General features: G+C 40.8%; 1 protein-coding gene across 5 annotated transcripts in view; it reads right to left on the bottom strand.

Moving 5' to 3' along the window:
* Positions 1-11136, bottom strand: part of LOC140733497 (hippocalcin-like protein 1) — a 58513-nt gene extending 47377 nt beyond the window's left edge. The window contains exon 1 of one of the 5 annotated variants that reach the window (XM_073056909.1): positions 11057-11136. Coding sequence is in view for 1 of the 5 variants with exons in the window: in XM_073056905.1 (XP_072913006.1) it covers positions 10011-10013 (3 nt within the window). In the remaining 4 variants the exon portion in view is untranslated. Of the gene's footprint in view, positions 1-10010; positions 10142-10504; positions 10865-11056 lie in introns of those variants that run through there. The other 4 variants (XM_073056907.1, XM_073056908.1, XM_073056906.1 and 1 more) reach the window with 4 other exon arrangements.
* Between the last annotated feature and the right edge of the window lie 8366 nt (positions 11137-19502).

The following is a 19502-nucleotide window of genomic DNA, read 5'->3' as shown; positions in this document are numbered from 1 at the left end:
TGGTGTAATAGTTCAGAAAGTTTTCACAAAGTTATGGACATTTGGTCAACAAATGCAAGTGCAATTTTGCAGCAAAGACACTAAATTAGAAACATGAACAATATAAAAAATACAAATTTGCCAGAAAGGAGGGTGTAGTGTTAGGTCATGAAGCAGTAGCATACTATATTGGAAGTTCATCCACATGGGCTCCTAAAAAATTAATTCTACTTCTGAAATTGTGCTGAAACTGGAGAACACGTTGAAAACTTGGGGGGGGGGGGGGTGGACAAATGTAACCCCACCACTAGTTTCTGGAGGTCATGAGTAGCTGCATGCCCGGTGATTTCTCTTACTAGATAGATAGACAGACACTTCATTGATCGCAAGGGAAATTACAGTTCACAGTAGCATTAAAAGAGCACAGATATACAAATATTAGAAGAGACGTAGAAAGAATAAAGAGTAAGTTACAACAGTTTAACAGGAGGGGGTCATCAATTCCCCGGCTACAGGCTGACTCATTATAGAGCCTAATGGCCAAGGGCAAGAGTAATTTCATATAGTGGCTCTTTGGAGCAGTGTATTTGTCTTAGTCCATTACTAAAAGTGCTCCTATGTTCAGCTAGGGTGGCATGCAGCAGGTGAGAAACATTGTCCAGAATTTTCCATTTTGTCCTTTGTTCTAATCCCTGGTTTAGAACTAGTAACCCTTGGTGTAATAGTTCAGAAAGTTTTCACAAAGTTATGGACATATTATTTTTTCCAAGCATCAGATATTGTTGTAGAGACACAAATGGTCAGTTCCCAGCTCATCGTTTCAGTAGAGATACAGACACATAAAATACACCATTATAACAAATAAGTGAGGGTTCATAAATTTCAAAAATTTTGTCATTTCAGAGTTTTACTGCATCATGTAAAGGCCAAGTTTCAAGGCTACATAGTCAAATTTTAGTAATTTAGCACATTTTGTAAATGCAAATATAAAACCAGAATGTCCTAAAAATTAGGAATTTGTTACAGAATTAGACCAAAAGGAAATGTATGATAATGCATTTTGGTAAAAGGAATGATTAGTGTTAACCATTATCTAAATGGGGAGAAGGTTCAAGCATCAGAAGTGCAGAGGGACTTAGCAGTCCTTGTGCAAGACTCCCAGAAGGTTAATTTACAGGTTGAGTCTGTGGTAAAGGCGGCAAATGCTATGTTGGCACTTGTTTCAAGGGGGATCGAATATAAAACCAAGGAGATAATGCTGAGCCTTTGTAAGACACTGGCCAGGCTGCACATCAAGTACTGTCAACGGATTAGGGGCCCAAATCTCAGAAAGGATGTGCTGTCATTGGAGAGAGTCCAGAGAAGGTTCACGAGGATGATTTTGGCAATGAAGGGGTTAACATGTGAGGAGCGTCTGGCAGCTTTGGGCCTGTACTCACTGGAACTTAGAAGAATGCAGGGGGAACTCATTGAAACCTAACAAATGTTGAAAGGACCAGATAAGGTGGTTGTGGAGAGGATGTTTCCTCTGGTGGGGGAATCCAGAACTAGAGGACACAGCCTCAAAACTGAGGGGTGACCTTTTAGAACAGAGATAAGAAGGATTTTTTTTTATAAGCTATAGAGTAGTGAATCTGTGGAATGCTCTGCCACTGACTGCAGTGGAGGCCAAGTCTGTGGGTATATTTAAAGTGGAAGATGATAGTTTCCTGATTGGTCAGGACATCAAAGGATATGGCAAGAAGGCAGGTGTATAGGGTTGAGTGGGATCTGGGATCAGCCATGGAATGTCACAATAGATTCAATGGGCTGAATGGCCTAATTTTGCTCCTATGTCTTATAATCTTAAGAGGTTGTTCTCCTTGTTGCAAATAAGATCGACAGATAACTATTTTAATATGAAAGACGGTGGAAAGCTGCTTCTATTAGTAGTTGATCTAAAATCCACAGGACATGCAAATAGATAAATAGGTGCGAGGGGAAGTTGTGTATTAAAGAAAAGCAGAGAATACGAACACAAGAAAATCTGCAGTTGCTGTAAATCCAAAGCAACACAGACAAAATGCTGGAGGAACTCAGCAGGTCAGGCAGCATCTATGGAAAAGAGTAAACAAGACCTTACTTTAGGACTGAAGAAGGGTCTTGGCCTGAAATGTTGACTGTTTACTCTTTTCCATAGATGCTTCCTGACCTGCTGAATTCTTCCAGCATTTTGTGTGTGTTGCAAAGCATAGAATAGATCTCATCTGGAACTTTGAATTTAATGCTGGAAACACTAAAAAATGAATTGGACAGGCAGTAGCAAAATTTTGCAGGTACACAGGGAAAAAAAGCAAAGAAAATGGACTTGTGGAATTGCTCCACTAAGGGCTGGTACAAACCCAAAGGGCCATAAGAAATCTGACTATTAAAGAGCTGGTATCATGTCCAAAGGTATACTGATATTTACTACTGATGCAACTATCCCAATTCTAGGTAAAGTGCCTATGCTAATTCCTGCTCCCAAAATTCCCCAATTAAAAAGGGCTAAAGTTTCTGCCCATGAAACTGTTCACCTCGTCACTGTGCACTGCACAAATAATTTTGTTCTTTTTCACCAAGCATCTTGACATTCCCACCTTTTACTGTTCATCGTGTACTCATATTTAAAATTACCTCATAGTCAAAAGGAATCCCCTCTCTACATTTTTAATTATTTTTTCAGGCAACAAGCATAGCTGGCTCGCTAACTATTAATTGCCCATCTCTGATTGTCTTTGAGAAGCTTTAAGCCACTACTTGAACTGTAATAGGTTTTCTAAAGGCAGTTGCACCCTGGTGTTGTGGAACCAGTTCTAGGATTTAAACACACCAAGGCACTGGGAAACATTCAGGTCAGAATGATGCAGAAACTGAAGGGCACTCTGCAGGTTGTGGAGCTTTCACGCTTCCTTGTCTACCCTACTGGTAGTGAACACAAGTTTGTGAGGAGCTATTGAAGAAATATAGATGGGTAACTCCAGCTCATTTTAAAGATAAGCACTACAATCATTGTACATGGTGGTGAAGGGACAAGTGCTGGCTGGTCAGTTAACTCAGTCGCTTTGTCACCTTGGGTGGTGTTGATCTTTGTGAGGCTTGTTGAAACTGTGCTTGTCCAGGTAAATGGGGCATATTCCATTGCCTTCCTGACTTGTGCCTGTTAATCGTGGAAGAGTCTTTTGTCACAGGATATCCAGCCTCTGGCCTGCTTTACTTGCCGTACATGGACAATCCAGTGAGGCTTTTCTGAACCTCAGTAAACTGATGGTGAGATGCGCACTGGTAACACCATTGAATATCAAGAACAAGCTGTTAAATTCTCTGTTGACAGAGACAGTTATTGTCTGATGCTTTTATGGCATGAATGCTACTCACCACTTTGCAAATGATATCTTGACTTTGCTTTTTTTTTTGGTTGCAAACAGAAGTGAAGATTTTGCAAGGTTGAAAATCACACATCTGATCTTATGATGAAAGAAAGGGCATCGATAAAGCAGCTGATGTTCAAGCCCAGGACATTGTCCCATAGGCTACTACTACAATGCTTGGGGTTGGGACAACTGGCCTCCATTAACCTCAACCGCATTTCTTTGTGGAAAGTACAACTCCAGATATTGGAATGTCTTCTCCTTGATGCCTTTTAACCTCTGTTTTATCCGGGTTTATTGATCCCACACTCTGTTAAAAGCTGCCTTGACATCAAGGACAATCATTCTTATCTCACCTCTGAATTGAGTTGTTTAGTCCACATTGTCCTGTGGTGCAGGCAGAATGGCGCTGAACAACCTAGACTGAATATCACAAGCAGATTATTTGCAATTGAATCTTGTACAAAACTCTAGTGACACTTTCCATCACTTTGCAAAATGACAGAGGGGAAATAAGTAATCTTCAGTAATTATTGTATTTGTTATATTCAATCTCCTCAGCAGCTTTCTGATCACATGGAATGAACTGAAGTGACTGGACTGGCTTCTGAAATGTGGGAATCTCAAGAGGAAGTCCAGGAGAATCATCCATTCATAACTTCTGGTTGAACATGGTTACAAGTACTTCAGTCTCAGTTTTGACACTCAAACTGGAACTCAAGCTGAGTAGCTGCACAAGAAAGTGCATGGGGACATTTTTAGAATCTCGTCTTCCTGTCTGCTGTTTAATTAACCACATCCATTCATGATGAAATGTGACAGGATTGTAGAGCTTGATCTTATTCTGTTGGCTGGTGGCTCACTTGATAATTTCTAACATGCTGTTTTACTTGTTGAGCATACTTGAGAGCAAGAGATTGTGATTGTGAAAATTATGCAATTTTGCTGCTAATAATAACCCATAGCACATCGTGGGTGCTCAGTTTTAGGACTATTTCAGGTGGGAGTGCCACAAAACAAAATGGAGAATGTCTTCAGTGTGAAGACAACTATCCCATTGGGAGGCCACTCCCTGGGTGTTTGTGGCGGGGGGGGGGGGGGGGGCAGTTGTAAGGTACCAGGCAGAGTATGATTTTGCAATGTACCATTTTGGTGCTTAGGTTTATGCCACATCTATCCGATCATACTTTTGTTGTTTTGAGTATGGTTCTGATTTTTGGTCAAGTCAGAAGGCACTGATGAGACAAAGCAGGTAGTTTCTTTCTCTTAAAGAGCAATAGGAACAAATTGGGCTTCTAACAAAACAACGGTCTCAAGTCATTCCTATCAAGCCTATCCAAACCCTAGATAGCAATCTAATTTTAAATTCCACAGCTGCCATGGATTTTACTTACATTGTCTATGACACAGGAGGATATTCAGCCCAGCAGGTGTGTGCTAGATCTCAGCATCAATGTCATTTCATCTATTTCCCTTTTACCTTGTGCCTTTTTTCTCTCACACATGCCCATCCCCTTCTGATTCTTTTTCAGTTACCTACATTAAAGGATAATTTACATTAGCCAATTAACCTACCTTATCAATGGAATGAGGAAGAAAACTACAGTACCCAGAAGGAGCTAGAAATTGCTTGGCTATGGAAAGAACTTACAGACTGCACATTGGGATTGAACCCAGGAGACCCTGGCACTGCAATCCAGGTAATTTGGATGCGTGGTAGCTTCACCCCAACACCCTTACAACGCCAGCGCCCAAGAAGGGCAAGGGACCTATATAATAGACAAGACTGAAAATTTCCACTTAAATGTTATAGCACTGAGTAAGTGGAGCAGAGCAACAGATGAAGTACTGATGAGCCTGCCTATGGAGAATTCACTTCACTCAAGGGAAATCTGAGCAAACATGTAATCCAACTAAAAATACAACCCAAGTAAAAGACAATATCCACCATACAGATACAAGCATAAGCTTGTGGATAGAGTAGCAATGCAAATATTGGAGACCATCACTACGGATTGAAATGAGATGGCATAGACAGTCCCTCAACCTAAAACAAAAAAAAATCCTACTAACTAACTGGAAATATTGAACAGACATTTTGTGAAAACAATTATTGTTACTTAATATTTTGAAAAATCCCACTTAGAACGTTCCAAATGTTTCTACTTACAGTTGCTGACATGTTTTTGTCTCAAGAATAGACTAACATCTAGTCACATAATTAAATATTTTACAGCTATTTTGATGCTTCAAGTAAAAGAGAACTAAAATGTGCCCGACTAATTGGGTACAAGGTAACCAGAAGCCAAAAATATTGAACAAAGAACTGAAACTCAAGTATTAAAATTAAATCACAAAATTTTCATCTCAGTGCCCAGTGACCAAACATAAATGACTAATCATTCTCTCCCTGCAGCACAATACTGCCACAAATAAACCCTCGAAGGCAAAGTATGTGGCTGTGCATTTTTAAGCATCTCTATCACCAACTTTGAAAACTTCTCCAAATAGCAACTAGTAACTGGCCCTGCTGCTGTTGCTTGAGTGACAGATCAATCTCAGCCAATGAGGGTCAAGCTATTCCAAGTTATACCAAAGCTACTGATGCAACACCACCCCGGATTATAAACTGTTAATCTCCAAAAAAAATTTTTAAATTATAATTTCAACACTGTTTGGATATATTAGCAACGTCTGAATTTCCCAGCTAGCAAGGTTGTAAGCCTGTTACCCAGTCATTTTATATTTGTTAGAATTTGGTAGTTTCTATTACAATATGGTTACTGACATTATGCCATAAAAGCAAGCTGAATACAAGGACAAGTTTTAAAATTGAAGCTGCCATACATTTTAATTGGCTTTTAACAAAGTACTGATTGTTGCTAGTTTCTAGCTAATCAATTATTCTGCATTTCTAGATAGTGCAGCTGCCTCTTGTTATTTCACTTACATATAGAAAGAGTTGCACATGTAGTCAAATGTGTAACATGCATTATTTTGTCTGCCTTCCAAATCTGAATTAAAATTTGTTTCAAAGCACAGCCCATTAGGCTACCATAATTCCAGATAATGACAAGATATTTCACATGTCATTCCCACTGAAAGCCAATTATTTTTAAATCATTAGGTTTTGTAACTTATTGTGACAGTGAGGCAAAATACAGAATTGAAACTACAGTATATTATCATGTCAAAAGAGGAATCACCTCCAAAAAGACTGGGGAATGAATATTTAAAACTGCAGATGCTAAAGGGGTGAAATACTGGCAGAGAATGTTGGAAACACTCAACTGGTTATGCTGCATCTTTGGAAAGAAAGGAAATCAAAGACCCTTGATCAGGACAAACAACATCACTCAGTTTTAAAGGAGAAAAAGATTTATTTTTTCACCTCGGTATCTATGCTTTAAAGATAAATTGTGTTGAGGAGAATAGTTTTAGAGCGATACCAGATGTGGATCTCTGTCTATAATCTCTGACATAGAAGCTTTTGATCACCAGCTTCAGGGTTGGTAAGCTACTGTCATGCACCTGCTCACATGGGAAATGGAGAAAAGTCATTATCAGGGCACTAGTCAGAACAGCAGACTCCCTCACTGCAATATTAATTAGTAGCTCACAAATCACTTGTGGATGAAATGTTTCATGACATTTGAGTAACAATAAATATTTTTTTCCCTCTGACAAATCTTAGTAAGTTGAAAGGAAACAATCTGGAAAACAAGTTCCGGAACTTTTCTTTCCCATTTGAGATTTTATAAAACAAAAAGAACAGCGCTAATAAGTGGTGACTTCACTGGGTTGTTACAATTTTTCATCTCTATCAAAGAAAAAAAATATATTTTCTGGTTATAAGAATAATTGCCCCAAAATATAATGCTCAAGCAATTACTAAAATCTGTGTTTATTTTTAGGCAATCTTCTTATTCTCTGGAACTGACTTAAATCGAGTTTTCAAACATTCAACTTTCATACAAGGAGTTAACAACTGATTTGGATAATTTAAGTCATTACCTGAAGAATATGAGAAATAAATATTTTTTCAAGTAGCATATTTATTCTAGCAATTTACAAAGTAAAGCATTTTAAAATAGCACCTTGTAAAAGCTCTTAACACTATAATGCTCACAGCATTACATGATTAGGCTGGCAGAGTAGCAGTCCACAAGGATAGCAAATCCTATTAAGTTTTGGTGATCCATTATATAACTCAAATCTAATTTTCCAGGTTAACCACTACATAAAAAGAAGCTACTTGCAGTTTAAAACCATGAATATTTCAAATGCAGCTGAGTATCATTCCAATGCTGACCACATTTACTGCATTATTTTAAATATTAGAAACCAAGGTAATGCTGTAGTAGGCTTTTGCATCTATTAAAATATTTGCCATTACCAATGAAACATGCATGTATTACTTAAAATGCAAATGCATACAGACTTAAAAAGGATGAATTCATTCAAAAATCAGGCAAGCAAATGTCTTGCCACAATAATGGGGATGGAAATGTACACAAGTTCCTATAAAGCATGGCACATAGTGGAAGTATACAAAATGTTAATGAAACATACTATTGGAGGAAGTGAATCCCAATTATACCTTAACACTGGTTAACAAAGTAAATGCTTATTTTTCTTGATTAATCACACTATATTTATAACCATGCAAATTAAATACATAGATAAGATATTATGAGATTGTACAATACAAATTATTTTGAAGAAAGCTCAGCGTCCAAGGCATATCTCAATTCAGATAAAGTAATATTTAAACAACAACACACACAAAATGCTGGTGGACAGACAGGCCAGACAGCATCTATAGGAGAAGTACTGTCGACGTTTCGGGCCGAGACCCTTCATCAGGACTGACAGTGGCAATCTAATGAACTTCAAAATTATTTGAATTTCTTAGGTCTGTTTGAAGAGTTATTTGAAATCAATCTTAAATTATCTCTTTTCTGTCCTTTTGCCTCCATCTCAGGCATGTAACATTGATTTAGGCAATGAGTTTGGATCATTTGTTTCTACTTCTTAAGTGGAAAGTCCTCCCATCTTGCTTGTATACCAGTGGCATTCCATTTCATTCACACATGAAATAATATACTGCACCTATCTGATGTACCATAAGGGAAGCAAAACAATTTGTACAGTGAATAAAATACAATTTCCTTCAATTCGTGGGGCATTATATTTTAAAGACTTGGTTCACATTACAAAAAGAATTTTAACTCCACTAAGCAACTAATAACACATGCCAACATTAATGGATATAGGTCAAACATTTTAAAAGACAGGTGTAGGAAAAAGAAACTCCCACTAGTCTAATAAAAGATGTGCTGTTTGAGTACAACTAAGGAAGTTTTAATTTGGCTTGCAATTGTAAATGACCTTGGAAGGTTTGATTAAAAGCTTTGAATATCAAATACTGAACTTCCCCTCTTATTAACACTACTATTATAGCAAGTATTAAATGTTGAAAATTGATTTCCCGAACGCTGCATCATTGAATCTGGTTACAAAACACATCTTATTCAGTATTACCAAAGAGCTGTCATTATATTATCGCACAATCTAAGCAAAATTAAATCATTTATTTCAATGAGGACACATACGGGAAAGGTGGGCCCTTCATCATTACAAACTATTCGATTCCGATAACCCAGCCACTATACGGACTAATTGTCCTTTCGAGCTTGAGAAGGGCCACTGAGGAATTGGTCATACTTATACAGCCAGACATGACTATTAAACAACACACATTTCCTTTCAATATTAACTATTCAGCGAAGTATGAACGAAGATGCAAAAACCCTTTCAATTGAGTGCAGTTTACAAATTTCCGTCAGACCACTCAGAAATCGCAACTGATACATCGTTGCGTCAGCTTCGAACTAGTGTTTTTCTTCCGCAAGTTAGAATTGCAAAGGAAATGAGCAAGGAGATACTGGTCACTGGTGAGAAGAACGTCCTTCACACAATCAGGTTTTGGGTACTTAAAAATAACAAAGACACACACTGTTTTGAGCTTTATAAGTATTCCCACTTGCACACTGCAGACTGGTAAACAACAGTGCGAGAAGATTCCCCAGAACATTGTTTGGACAAAAAGGTCTTTGTCACAAACTGTTGGCCTTTGCTTACCATTAGTCCAGCCAAGGACTAATACTTGCCAAGTTTCCACATTCTCGCCAGAAAGATCTATTGCCTGCTTTCAACTCTTTTTGAGAGTGGAAGTAAACGATCACAGGTCTGGATTCATAACTTCATACTGTTTATTTACACCAGCCTAAGTCCTACACCGAAAAGCTGTGTATGTACGACTCTCTCGATCCAAAGATTGCTGTACGTCAGTTATAAAATCCGGTCAAAATGTTTAAATACAATTTTAGAGTCTGGCAACTTTCTTGTCCTACCAGAATATTAACTTTTAGGATTGAAAGCTTTACCCCCATTTGACAACAATTATGTGGTTTTGCATAATTCACCCTGCCTAGACCTTATTCGATTAAGGGTATTCTCTCTAAACGTCATGGGACCCTTAGCTTATTGTACTTTGCTGCTGCATCTAGCAAAACGGGAAGGAGTTAAATGTTTGACGCCGGTGGCCAATAATGAGAACAGTGCAAATAAGCGACTCACCATTCACTCTAGGTGGGTACTGTAGCGGTCAGTGAGCGAGAGATTTTCACAGCAACAAGAATGTTGGATACCCGCTAACCACCCCGAAGACAGTTACACGCCACGAGCTAGGCTTTCGAGTAACAACATTCAACGCTACAAAAAACACCTTTTGGAACCCGAATTGTTAATCTACTTTTCAACGTTGTGATCTTCAGAGAGAGAAATAACAAGTTTCCAAAACAAAAGCTGAATCTAGTCGATACGATATTGTAAATATGTCGCGGTTATTGTGCAGTCTAAAATGTCAGAATGCGGCCTCGGGAAGAAAAGGGGGCGTGAATACTTGCTGAGAAACTGTTGAGTGGAAAAGAGATGAAGGCGGACGTGGGGTGGTGGGGTTTGATGGCAAAGAGTCCGGCCTTTCCATACTTTTTCCTCGGACCCCCCTTCATGCTCGCACGCACAGCCGGATAGTTGCACAGTTTCTCGCTCTGCAATCCCGCAACACGTACCTATAGAGACTCACCGTTTACCTCAGGGGGGAGTTCCGAGCAGACCTTTCTCCTTCACTTTGACTTTCTAACTCCGGCGTTCAGTCTATATAGTCAAAATCTTATTTCAGAAAAGTAGCTGAATAGCAATAAGAAACTTTAAACTAAATAAAAGATTGGAACAATTTTTGTACTAATTTAGTACAAAGTGATCGGGCAGCAGTGAGCATAGGCAGTGCGTGCAGACATGCATACGGTAGAGCTGAGTGTCGGCAGAGAGCTCCCCTGCTACAGCTCTTTCCATTTCAGGCCGGGACAAGATGAAGAGGCGCCGTCGCCGCGCTCTACCATGTAACCTTCTCAAGGTCCAGCCCACGCCGCAAATGGGAAGGGTGGGGGAAGAGCCCTTCACTCGCACCGACACTGACAAACCCCCCCCCCCCACACACACACACACGTAGTAACACCTTCCGTCGTTCTTCCAACTGAAACTTGGAAAGGAGCATGCGAGATGTTGAAGTAAGTGTTCTCACACTTCAACATCTTTTGCAAAAGAATATTAGTAGGTCTCACCCTTCTCTATTTCCACTTAGCACAGCCCAGCCACACTTTGATTCTCGGGGCAGGAAGTGGGACGCGAGGCCCGACTCGGGCTCAGTGCGTATGGACTATGGCTGGCGGTGGGGTCATTTAATACTGCGGATTTAGTGCCTTTTTAAAAATTAGATAACCCATTTAACCAGGGCGAACATCTAGTTTCAAGATTCATTTCACTGTGTATATATACATATACCAAAAAACAAACTTCCTTGTTTATTCTTGCCGGAAGATCCTGAACACATAGCGGTATGACCCGCCCCCACCGAGTTTATTTTTGGTGAAGTTGATTGGATTGTAAATGATTAAAATGCAGTTGGTAGAGAACATGCTTTCTGTTATTTATTATGTGATATACTGTTTGGAATATGTTGTCATTAAGTCCAACTTCTGAGAGAAGATATCAAATGTTCTTGCGATTATTTTTCTCTGTTGAATGCCTAAATTACAGCGAAGTTTCGCACAACAACTGTAGAGCATGAGGTGTAGAGGAATACACACAACGCTGCAGAAACTCAAGCCAGGCAGCATCTATGGAAATGAATAAACAGTCGACGTTTTGGGCCGAGACCCTTCATCAGGACTGGAAAGGAAGAGGGGAAGATGCCGGAACAAGGTGGTTGGGGGCGGGGGCGGGGGCGGGGGCGGGGGGGGGGGGAAGGGGAGTGAGGACAAGCTGGACGGTGATAGGTGAAGCCAGGTGGGCGGTTAAGAAGCTGGGAGGTGATAAATGGAAAAAGTTAAGGGCAAGAGAAGCAGGAATCTGATCAGAGAGGAGAGTGGATCATGGGAGGAGGAGGGGCACCGGGAAGGTGATAAACCATAAGATATGGGAGCAGAATGAGGTCATTTGGGTCTGCTCTACCATTTCACCATTTTCTTCTCAACCCCAGTCCTACCTTCTCTCTGCATTCCTTCATCCCCTGCCTAATCAATAACCTATCAACCTCTGCCTTAAATATACCCAAAGGCACAACCACATGTGGCAACACATTCCACAGATTCACCACTCTCTGACTGAAAAAATTATTTCCTCATTTCATTCGAAAAGGATGCTCCTCTATTCCCGGGTTTAGACTCCCCTTCCACTGGAAACTTGCTCTCCACATCCACTCTATCGAGGCCTTTCAATGAGGTTACCCCTCAATTTTCTGAATTCCAGTGTGTACAGGCCCAGAGCCATCAAATGTTCTCCAAATGACAAGCTGTTCAATCCCAGAATCCTTTTCATGAACCCACTAATGTCACATTCGCCTTCCTCACTGATGCACTATCAATAACTCCAAAAGACTGGAAGTAGAGTAAATACTGAAGGGCTTTTATTAGCAGTAAAACAGAACATATCCATGCCAGATGTCTGCCCTGGACTGTGGGAGGAACAGTGACACAATCTCCTTTATCCAGGGGTCTGTGGGAGGAGCCACAGGAGCAGTCAGCAGAGGGGCGTGTCCAGACAGATATACATGGTTTACCACACTCACCACAGACTCAACTTGCAAATTAACCTTTAGGGAATCTTGTACAAGAACTCACAACTCCTTTTGCACCTCTGATTTTTGCATTCTCTCTCCATTTAAAAAATGGTCAATCTTTTTATTTCTCCTACCACAATGCATGACCATACACTTCCTGACACTGTATTCTATCTGCCACTTCTTTGCCCATTCTCCTAATCTATCTAAGTCCCTCTGTAGCCTCTCTACTTCCTCAAAACTACCTGCCCCTCCATCTATCTTCATATAGTGTGCAAACTTTGCAACAAAGCCATCAATTCCATCATCCAAATCATTGACATATAACGTAAAACGAATTGGTCCCAACGTATGCTCTTGTGGAACACTGGCAGTCAACCAGAAAAGGCTTCCTTTATTCCGACTCTTTTCCTCCTGCCAAACAATTACTACATTATTCATGCTAGAAACTTTCTTGTAATACCATGGGTCCATAGCTTGTTGAATGCCATGTGTAGACCTTGTCAAAGGTCTTCTGAAAATCTAAGAACACAGGATTTGCAGGCTTCGTCTGCCGGGGTTCTGCAAGAGATTGTGATTTAAAAAAACACGTAGTTTAGTGAACTTTGCACAATGTGTGATGCTAGCACTCGCAGTGGGGGCCACTCACCGAGCAGCCCCATTAGCAATTTCAGCCCAGTATGGGTGGTGTGCAGTGCAAAGAATACAGAACGTAGAAAACCTACAGCACATTACAGGCCCTTCAGCTCACAATGTTGCGCCAACCAGCTAACCTAATTTAGAAGCTGCCTAGAATCTCCCTTCCGCCTAGCCCTCTATGTTTCTAAGCTCCATATACCTATCTAAAAGGCTCTTAAAAGACCCTATTGTAGCTGCCTCCACCACCATCCCTGGCAGTGCATTCCACACACCCACCACTTTCTGTGTGAAAATCTTATCTCTGACATCCCCCCTGTACCTACTTCCAAGCACCTTAAAGGTATGCTCCCTCATGTTAGCTATTCCAGCCCTGGGAAAAACCCTCTGGCTATCCACACAATCAATGCCTCTTATCACCTTATACAGCTCTATCAGGTCACCTCTCATCCTCCATTGTTCCAAGGAGAAAAGGCCAAGTTAACTCAACCTATTTTCAGAAGGCATGCTCTTCAATCCAGGCAATATCCTTGCAAATCTCCTCTGCATTCTCTCCATAGCATTCGCATCCTTCCTGTGACCAGAACTGAACAGGGTACTCCAAGTGGGGTCTCACTAAGCTCTTTTCCAGCTGTAACATTACCTCATGGCTCTTGAACTCAATCCCACAGTTGATGAAGGCCATCACACCATACGCCTTCTTAACAACACTGTCAACTTGCGCTGCAGCTTTGAGTGTCCTATGGACACAGACCCCAAGATGTCGCTGATCCTCCACACTGCCAAGAGACTTAACGTTTATATTATATTCTGTCTTCAAATTTGACCTACTGAAATGAACCACTTCACACTTATCTGGGTTGAACTCCATCTGCCATTTCTCAGCCCGGTTTTGCATCCTATTGATGTCCCGCTGTAACCTCTCACACTCATCCAGAATATTCATGACACCCCCAACTTTTGCATCATCAGCAAACTTACTAACCCACCCTTCTACTTCCTCATCCAGGTCATTTATAAAAATCACAGAAAGGAGGGGTCCCAGAACAGATCCCTGTGGAACACCACTGGTCACCAACCTCCATGCAGTGACGCAATTTGCTCACCGCTGAAGTAAGACTCACTGGTCTATAATTTCCTGGGTTATCTCTACTCCCTTTCTTGAACAAGGGAACAATGTTTGCAACCTTCCAATCCTCTTGTACTTCTCCCATCCCTATTGATGATGCAAAGATCATCACCAGAGGTTCAGCAATCTCCTCCCTCGCTTCCCACAGTAGCCTGGGGTATATCTCATCTGGTCCATGTGACTTATCTAACTTAATACCTTTCAAAAGCTCCAGCATATCCTCTTTCAGAATGTCTACACACTCAAGTGTTTCATTCTGCTGTAAGTCATCCCCACAATTGCCAAGGTCCTTTTCACTGGTGAATACTGAAGCAAAGTATTTATTTAGTACCTCCACTACCTCCTCCAGTTTCACACATGTTTATACTCTCACTCCTGATTGGTCCTATTCTCACACGGCTCATCCCCTTGCTCACCACATACTTGTAGAATGCTTTGGGGCTTTCCTTAATCCTGCTCGCTCAGGATTTTTCATGCTCCCTTCTAACTCTCCAAATTTCATTCTTAAGCTCCTTCCTGGCACCCTTGTAATTTTCTAGAGCTCTAACAGTACCTAGTTTCTTGAACCTTTCGTAAGTTTTTCTTTTCTTCTTAACTAGATTTTCAACATCCTTTGTACACCATGGTTCTTTTACCCTAACACCCCTTCCTTGCGTCAATGGAACATACCTATGCAGAATGCCATCCAAATGTTCACTGAACATTTGCCACATTTCTGTCATGCATTTCCTCAAGAACACCTGCTTCCAATTTGTGTTCCCAAGTTCCTGTCTAATAGCATCATATTTCCCCTACACCAATTAAATGTTTTCCCAAATTTTCCATTCCAAACCCTCTCCACTGCTATAGTAAAGGAGATAGAGTTGTGATCACTACCTCCAAAATGCTCTCCCACTGAGAGATCTGACACCTGACCAAGTTCATTTCCCAATGCCAGATGAAGTACAGCCTCTCCTCTTGTAGGCTTATCTACATGTTGTGTCAAGAATCCTTCCTGAACACACCTAACAATCTCCACCCCATCTAAACCCCTTACTCTAATATTAGGAAGGTTAAAATCATCCATCACAAGAACCATAGGATGTTTTTATTTGATTGAGTCTGTTCTTAGTCGCAAGTTATAGGAGGCCAGTGATATTTGCACTGAGGAGGACAGTAGGCTTATAATTGGTGAGTGCTGTATTGCACTGAGGAGGACAGTAGGCTTATAATTGGTGAGTGCTGTATTGCACTGAGGGGAGGATGGGAGGCTGATGAGGAGCATGAAGTCCATTTTCTGAGCATTGAGCAGACTTGCCCAACTTGGACTGTGACATCAGTGTCTCCCTCCCGAACTACCTTCCCCAATTTCCCCTTATGCGCTGCCGCCTGACTTATGGGAGCGATCAAACTCTACAGTGTGATAGAAAATTGGAGGGACTTTTTCATTCCAAAGACAGTCCAGTGTGGTGATTTCTGAAGAGGAGGTGAGAGATGGAAGGGGCCTAGGCCTACGGACAATTCTGATGTTAATGATGAAGAATTACAGTCTTCTGAGTCATTTCACTGCAACAACAGACACAAAAAATGTCACAAAAAATTTCACAAAAAATGAAAGCTACTCATCAATGGATTTTGCATGGACTGGTGATCCAAGTTGTCATATTCCAAGTGCCTGACAGAGGCAAACAACAAATGTAGCAATGGCTCTTGCAAAATTGAAAAGACACGGCTACATAGAACCATAGAACCATAGAACACTACAGCACAGTACAGGCCCTTCAGCCCTCCATGTTGTGCCGACCCATATAATCCTTAAAAAAAAGTACTAAACCCACACTACCCCATAACCCTCCATTTTTCTTTCATCCATGTGCCTGTCCAAGAGGCTCATAAATACCCCTATGTTTTAGCCTCCACCACCATCCCTGGCAAGTCATTCCAGGTACTCACAACCCTCTGTGTAAAAAATTTACCCCTGATGTCTCCCCTAAACTTCCCTCCCTTAATTTTGTACATATGCCCTGTGGTGTTTACTATTGGTGCCCTAGGAAACAGGTACTGACTATCCACCCTATCTATGCCTCTCATAATCTTGTAGACCTCTATCAAGTCCTCTCTCTTTTGCTCCAAAGAGAAAAGTCCCAGCTCTGCTAACCTTGCTTCATATGACTTGTTCTCCAAACCAGGCAACATCCTGGTAAATCTCCTCTGCACCCTGTCCATAGCTTCCACATCCTTCCTATAATGAGGTGACCAGAATTGAACACAATACTCTAAGTGTGGTCTCACCAGAGATTTGTAGAGTTGCAACATGACCTCTCTACTCTTGAACTCAATCCCCCTGTTAATGAAGCCTAGATCCCATAGGCCTTCTCAACTACCCTATCAACCTGTGCAGCGACCTTGAGGGATGTATGGATTTGAACCCCAAGGTCCCTTTGTTCATCCACACTCTTAAGTAACTGACATTTAATCCTGTACCCAGTCTTCTGGTTTGTCCTTCCATAAAATGATTGCATACAGCACTATATGTATATGTGTCTCTTCAATACCTATATTATGGTATTGAGCTGCTTACTGAACACATTTGCCAAACACCATCTTGGGTGAATTGGAATCTGACCTGAACAAAGCAGCTAAATGGAATTGTGTCTACTAAGAACGAGATCAAACCCTCAGATTTAAAATGGACCCCTTTTACTTGACACATCAGGTAGACACATTAGCACCTCTAACTTACACACTGAGAGGTTTGATGCACCATCAATAACTCACTCTGAGACGTAAGAAGCGAGATATCGGCTTTTATTGACTGGAAGAATGAACAACACTACATCCTGGAGAAATGAGGCCGGACCCAGGCCTCAATCGCCTTTATACAGGGGTCTGTGGGAGGAGCCACAGGAGCAGTCAGCAGGGGTCTGTGGGAGGAGCCACAGGAGCAGTCCAGACAGGTATATGTAGTTCACCACAAGGTTAGAGTGCAGAGAGACAGCTGCAATTATGACATATGACACATAAAGCCCTAGTTATTTTAAAAAGATCAGGAAGCAAGTTATTTAGTAGCTTTAAGATTAATTCGCAAGAGAATGTTTAAAGAACTGTGTGAAAACCTGGACAAAGAGCACACCAATCTGCTGCTACATACAAACGTCTGGCGGCTTAGCAGAAGAAAAGTTCTCAATAGGGTGTTAGAGCTGAAAGGTGAATTATAGGAGTAGTTTCAAGAAAATGGCCGGGTTTTGTTGAGTGCCTTGAAATCGAAGTATGGCTGCAGAAACTCGCCTACTTAACAGACATTTTTCATCATATGAACCAGTTGAACAAGTCTCTGTAAGGCCCTGGAGAAAATATTCTGGCTTCAAGTGGCAGGGTTCTTGAATTTAAAAGGAAATCAAATATTTGGAAAAATCATGTTGCAATGGGAAATCTTGAAATGTTTCCACTGCTGCTTGGGCTTGAGAGTGAGGAAGGATATCAGAAAGTCTCAAGTTTTATTGAAAGAACTACAGAACAAAATTGAACAGTATTTTCCTCTCTTTCAAAACAAATATATGACTGGGTGAAGGAATCTTTCTCTGAACCTTCTGCTCAGCCTGAAAAATCAACTTTGAGAGAAGAGGAAGAACTTTGTGAGCTGCACTCTGATCATGCACTCAAGATGAAATTTACTAATCTGCCCCTGGGCAAGTTCTGGATTTCTGTGAAAGAAAAGTATCCTGCCATTCATAGGAAAACAATAAACATTTTGATGCAGTTTTCAACTTCTTACATGTGTGAGCAAGCCTTTTCTTGTTTAACAAGCATCAAGTGCAAGGATAGAGATTGTCTCATTTCTGTTGAACATGAAATTGATGTGTGCTTATCTCAAGTTTGGCCCAGAATTGAGAAATTTATTATGTTTGCCTTATGAGTTTTTAAAATTTATGAAAGGGAAAGAAAGAGATTAATTTCAAGAAAGGTCACCTAAAAATTTGTTCTCTACTCAAAAGAGCATTGACAATTATTTTTGGATTATTATACTGGTCATGAACTGCAGATATAATAATTTTTATGCAGCGGTTCCCTGAGACCTGGAAATAATTTTAAGGGTTCTTCCAGGGCAAAAAATGTTGAGAAAGGCTGCTCCTTTGTCTATCTTGCTTGTTATATCTTCAAAGAATTCCAACTGATTTGTCAGGCAAGATTTTCCCTTAAGGAAACTATGCTGACTATGGCCTTTTTTATCATGTGTCTCCAAGAACCCAGAAACCACATCCTTAACAATCAACTTCAACATCTTCCCAACCACTGATGTCAGACTAACTGGCCTATCGTTTCCTTTCTTCTGCCTCTCTCCCTTCATGAAGAGTGGAGTGACATTTGCAATTTTTGAGTCCATTTCGAGTGACATTTGCAATTCCGGAACCATTCCAGAATCTAGTGATTCTTGGAAGATCATTACTAATCCCTCCACAATCTCTTCAGCTGCCACTTTCAGAACAATGGCGTCTACTCCATCTGGTTTAGGTGACATCTATCTTCAGACCTATGTCACTTCTTTCTAATGATTTGATTTCATTTTTTACCAATAGAGCAACACCATCCACTCTACCCACCTGCCTGACCTTTCGATACAATGTGTATACTTGGACATTAAACTCCCAGCCATAATCTTTTTCAGCCATGATTCAGTGATGCCTACAGCATCATACATACCAATCTGTAACTGTGCTACATGTTCATCTACCTTATTCTGTATACTGCATGCATTCAAATATAACACCTTCAGACCTGTATTCACCCTTTTGGATTTTGTCTGCCTTTTACGTTGCAACTCATCCTGTTGACTGCAATATTGCCCTGTCAATAGTCTCACTACACATTGCCTCTGTTGTAACCCAACTACCTCATCTTCAGCACTGTCACTCTGGTTCCCATTTCCCTGCCAGATTAGTTTAAATCTTACAAAACAACTCTTGCCAATCTGGTCACAAGGATATTGGCCCCACTCGGGTTCAGGCGTAACCCTTCCCTTTTGGACAGGTCATACTTTCCCTAGAAGAGATCCTAATGATCCACAAATCTGAACCCCTGCCCCCTGCACCAGTTCCTCAGCCATGCATTCAGCTGCCAAATCATCCTATTCTTACCCTCACTGGCACATGGCACAGGCAGCAATCCAGATATTACTTCTCTGGAGGTCCTGTTTCTCAGCTTTCTA

The sequence above is a fragment of the Hemitrygon akajei genome, chromosome 9, assembly GCF_048418815.1.
Source record: "Hemitrygon akajei chromosome 9, sHemAka1.3, whole genome shotgun sequence".
Taxonomy (NCBI): Eukaryota; Metazoa; Chordata; class Chondrichthyes; order Myliobatiformes; family Dasyatidae; genus Hemitrygon; species Hemitrygon akajei.
This window is presented reverse-complemented; position numbering and strand designations above follow the sequence as displayed.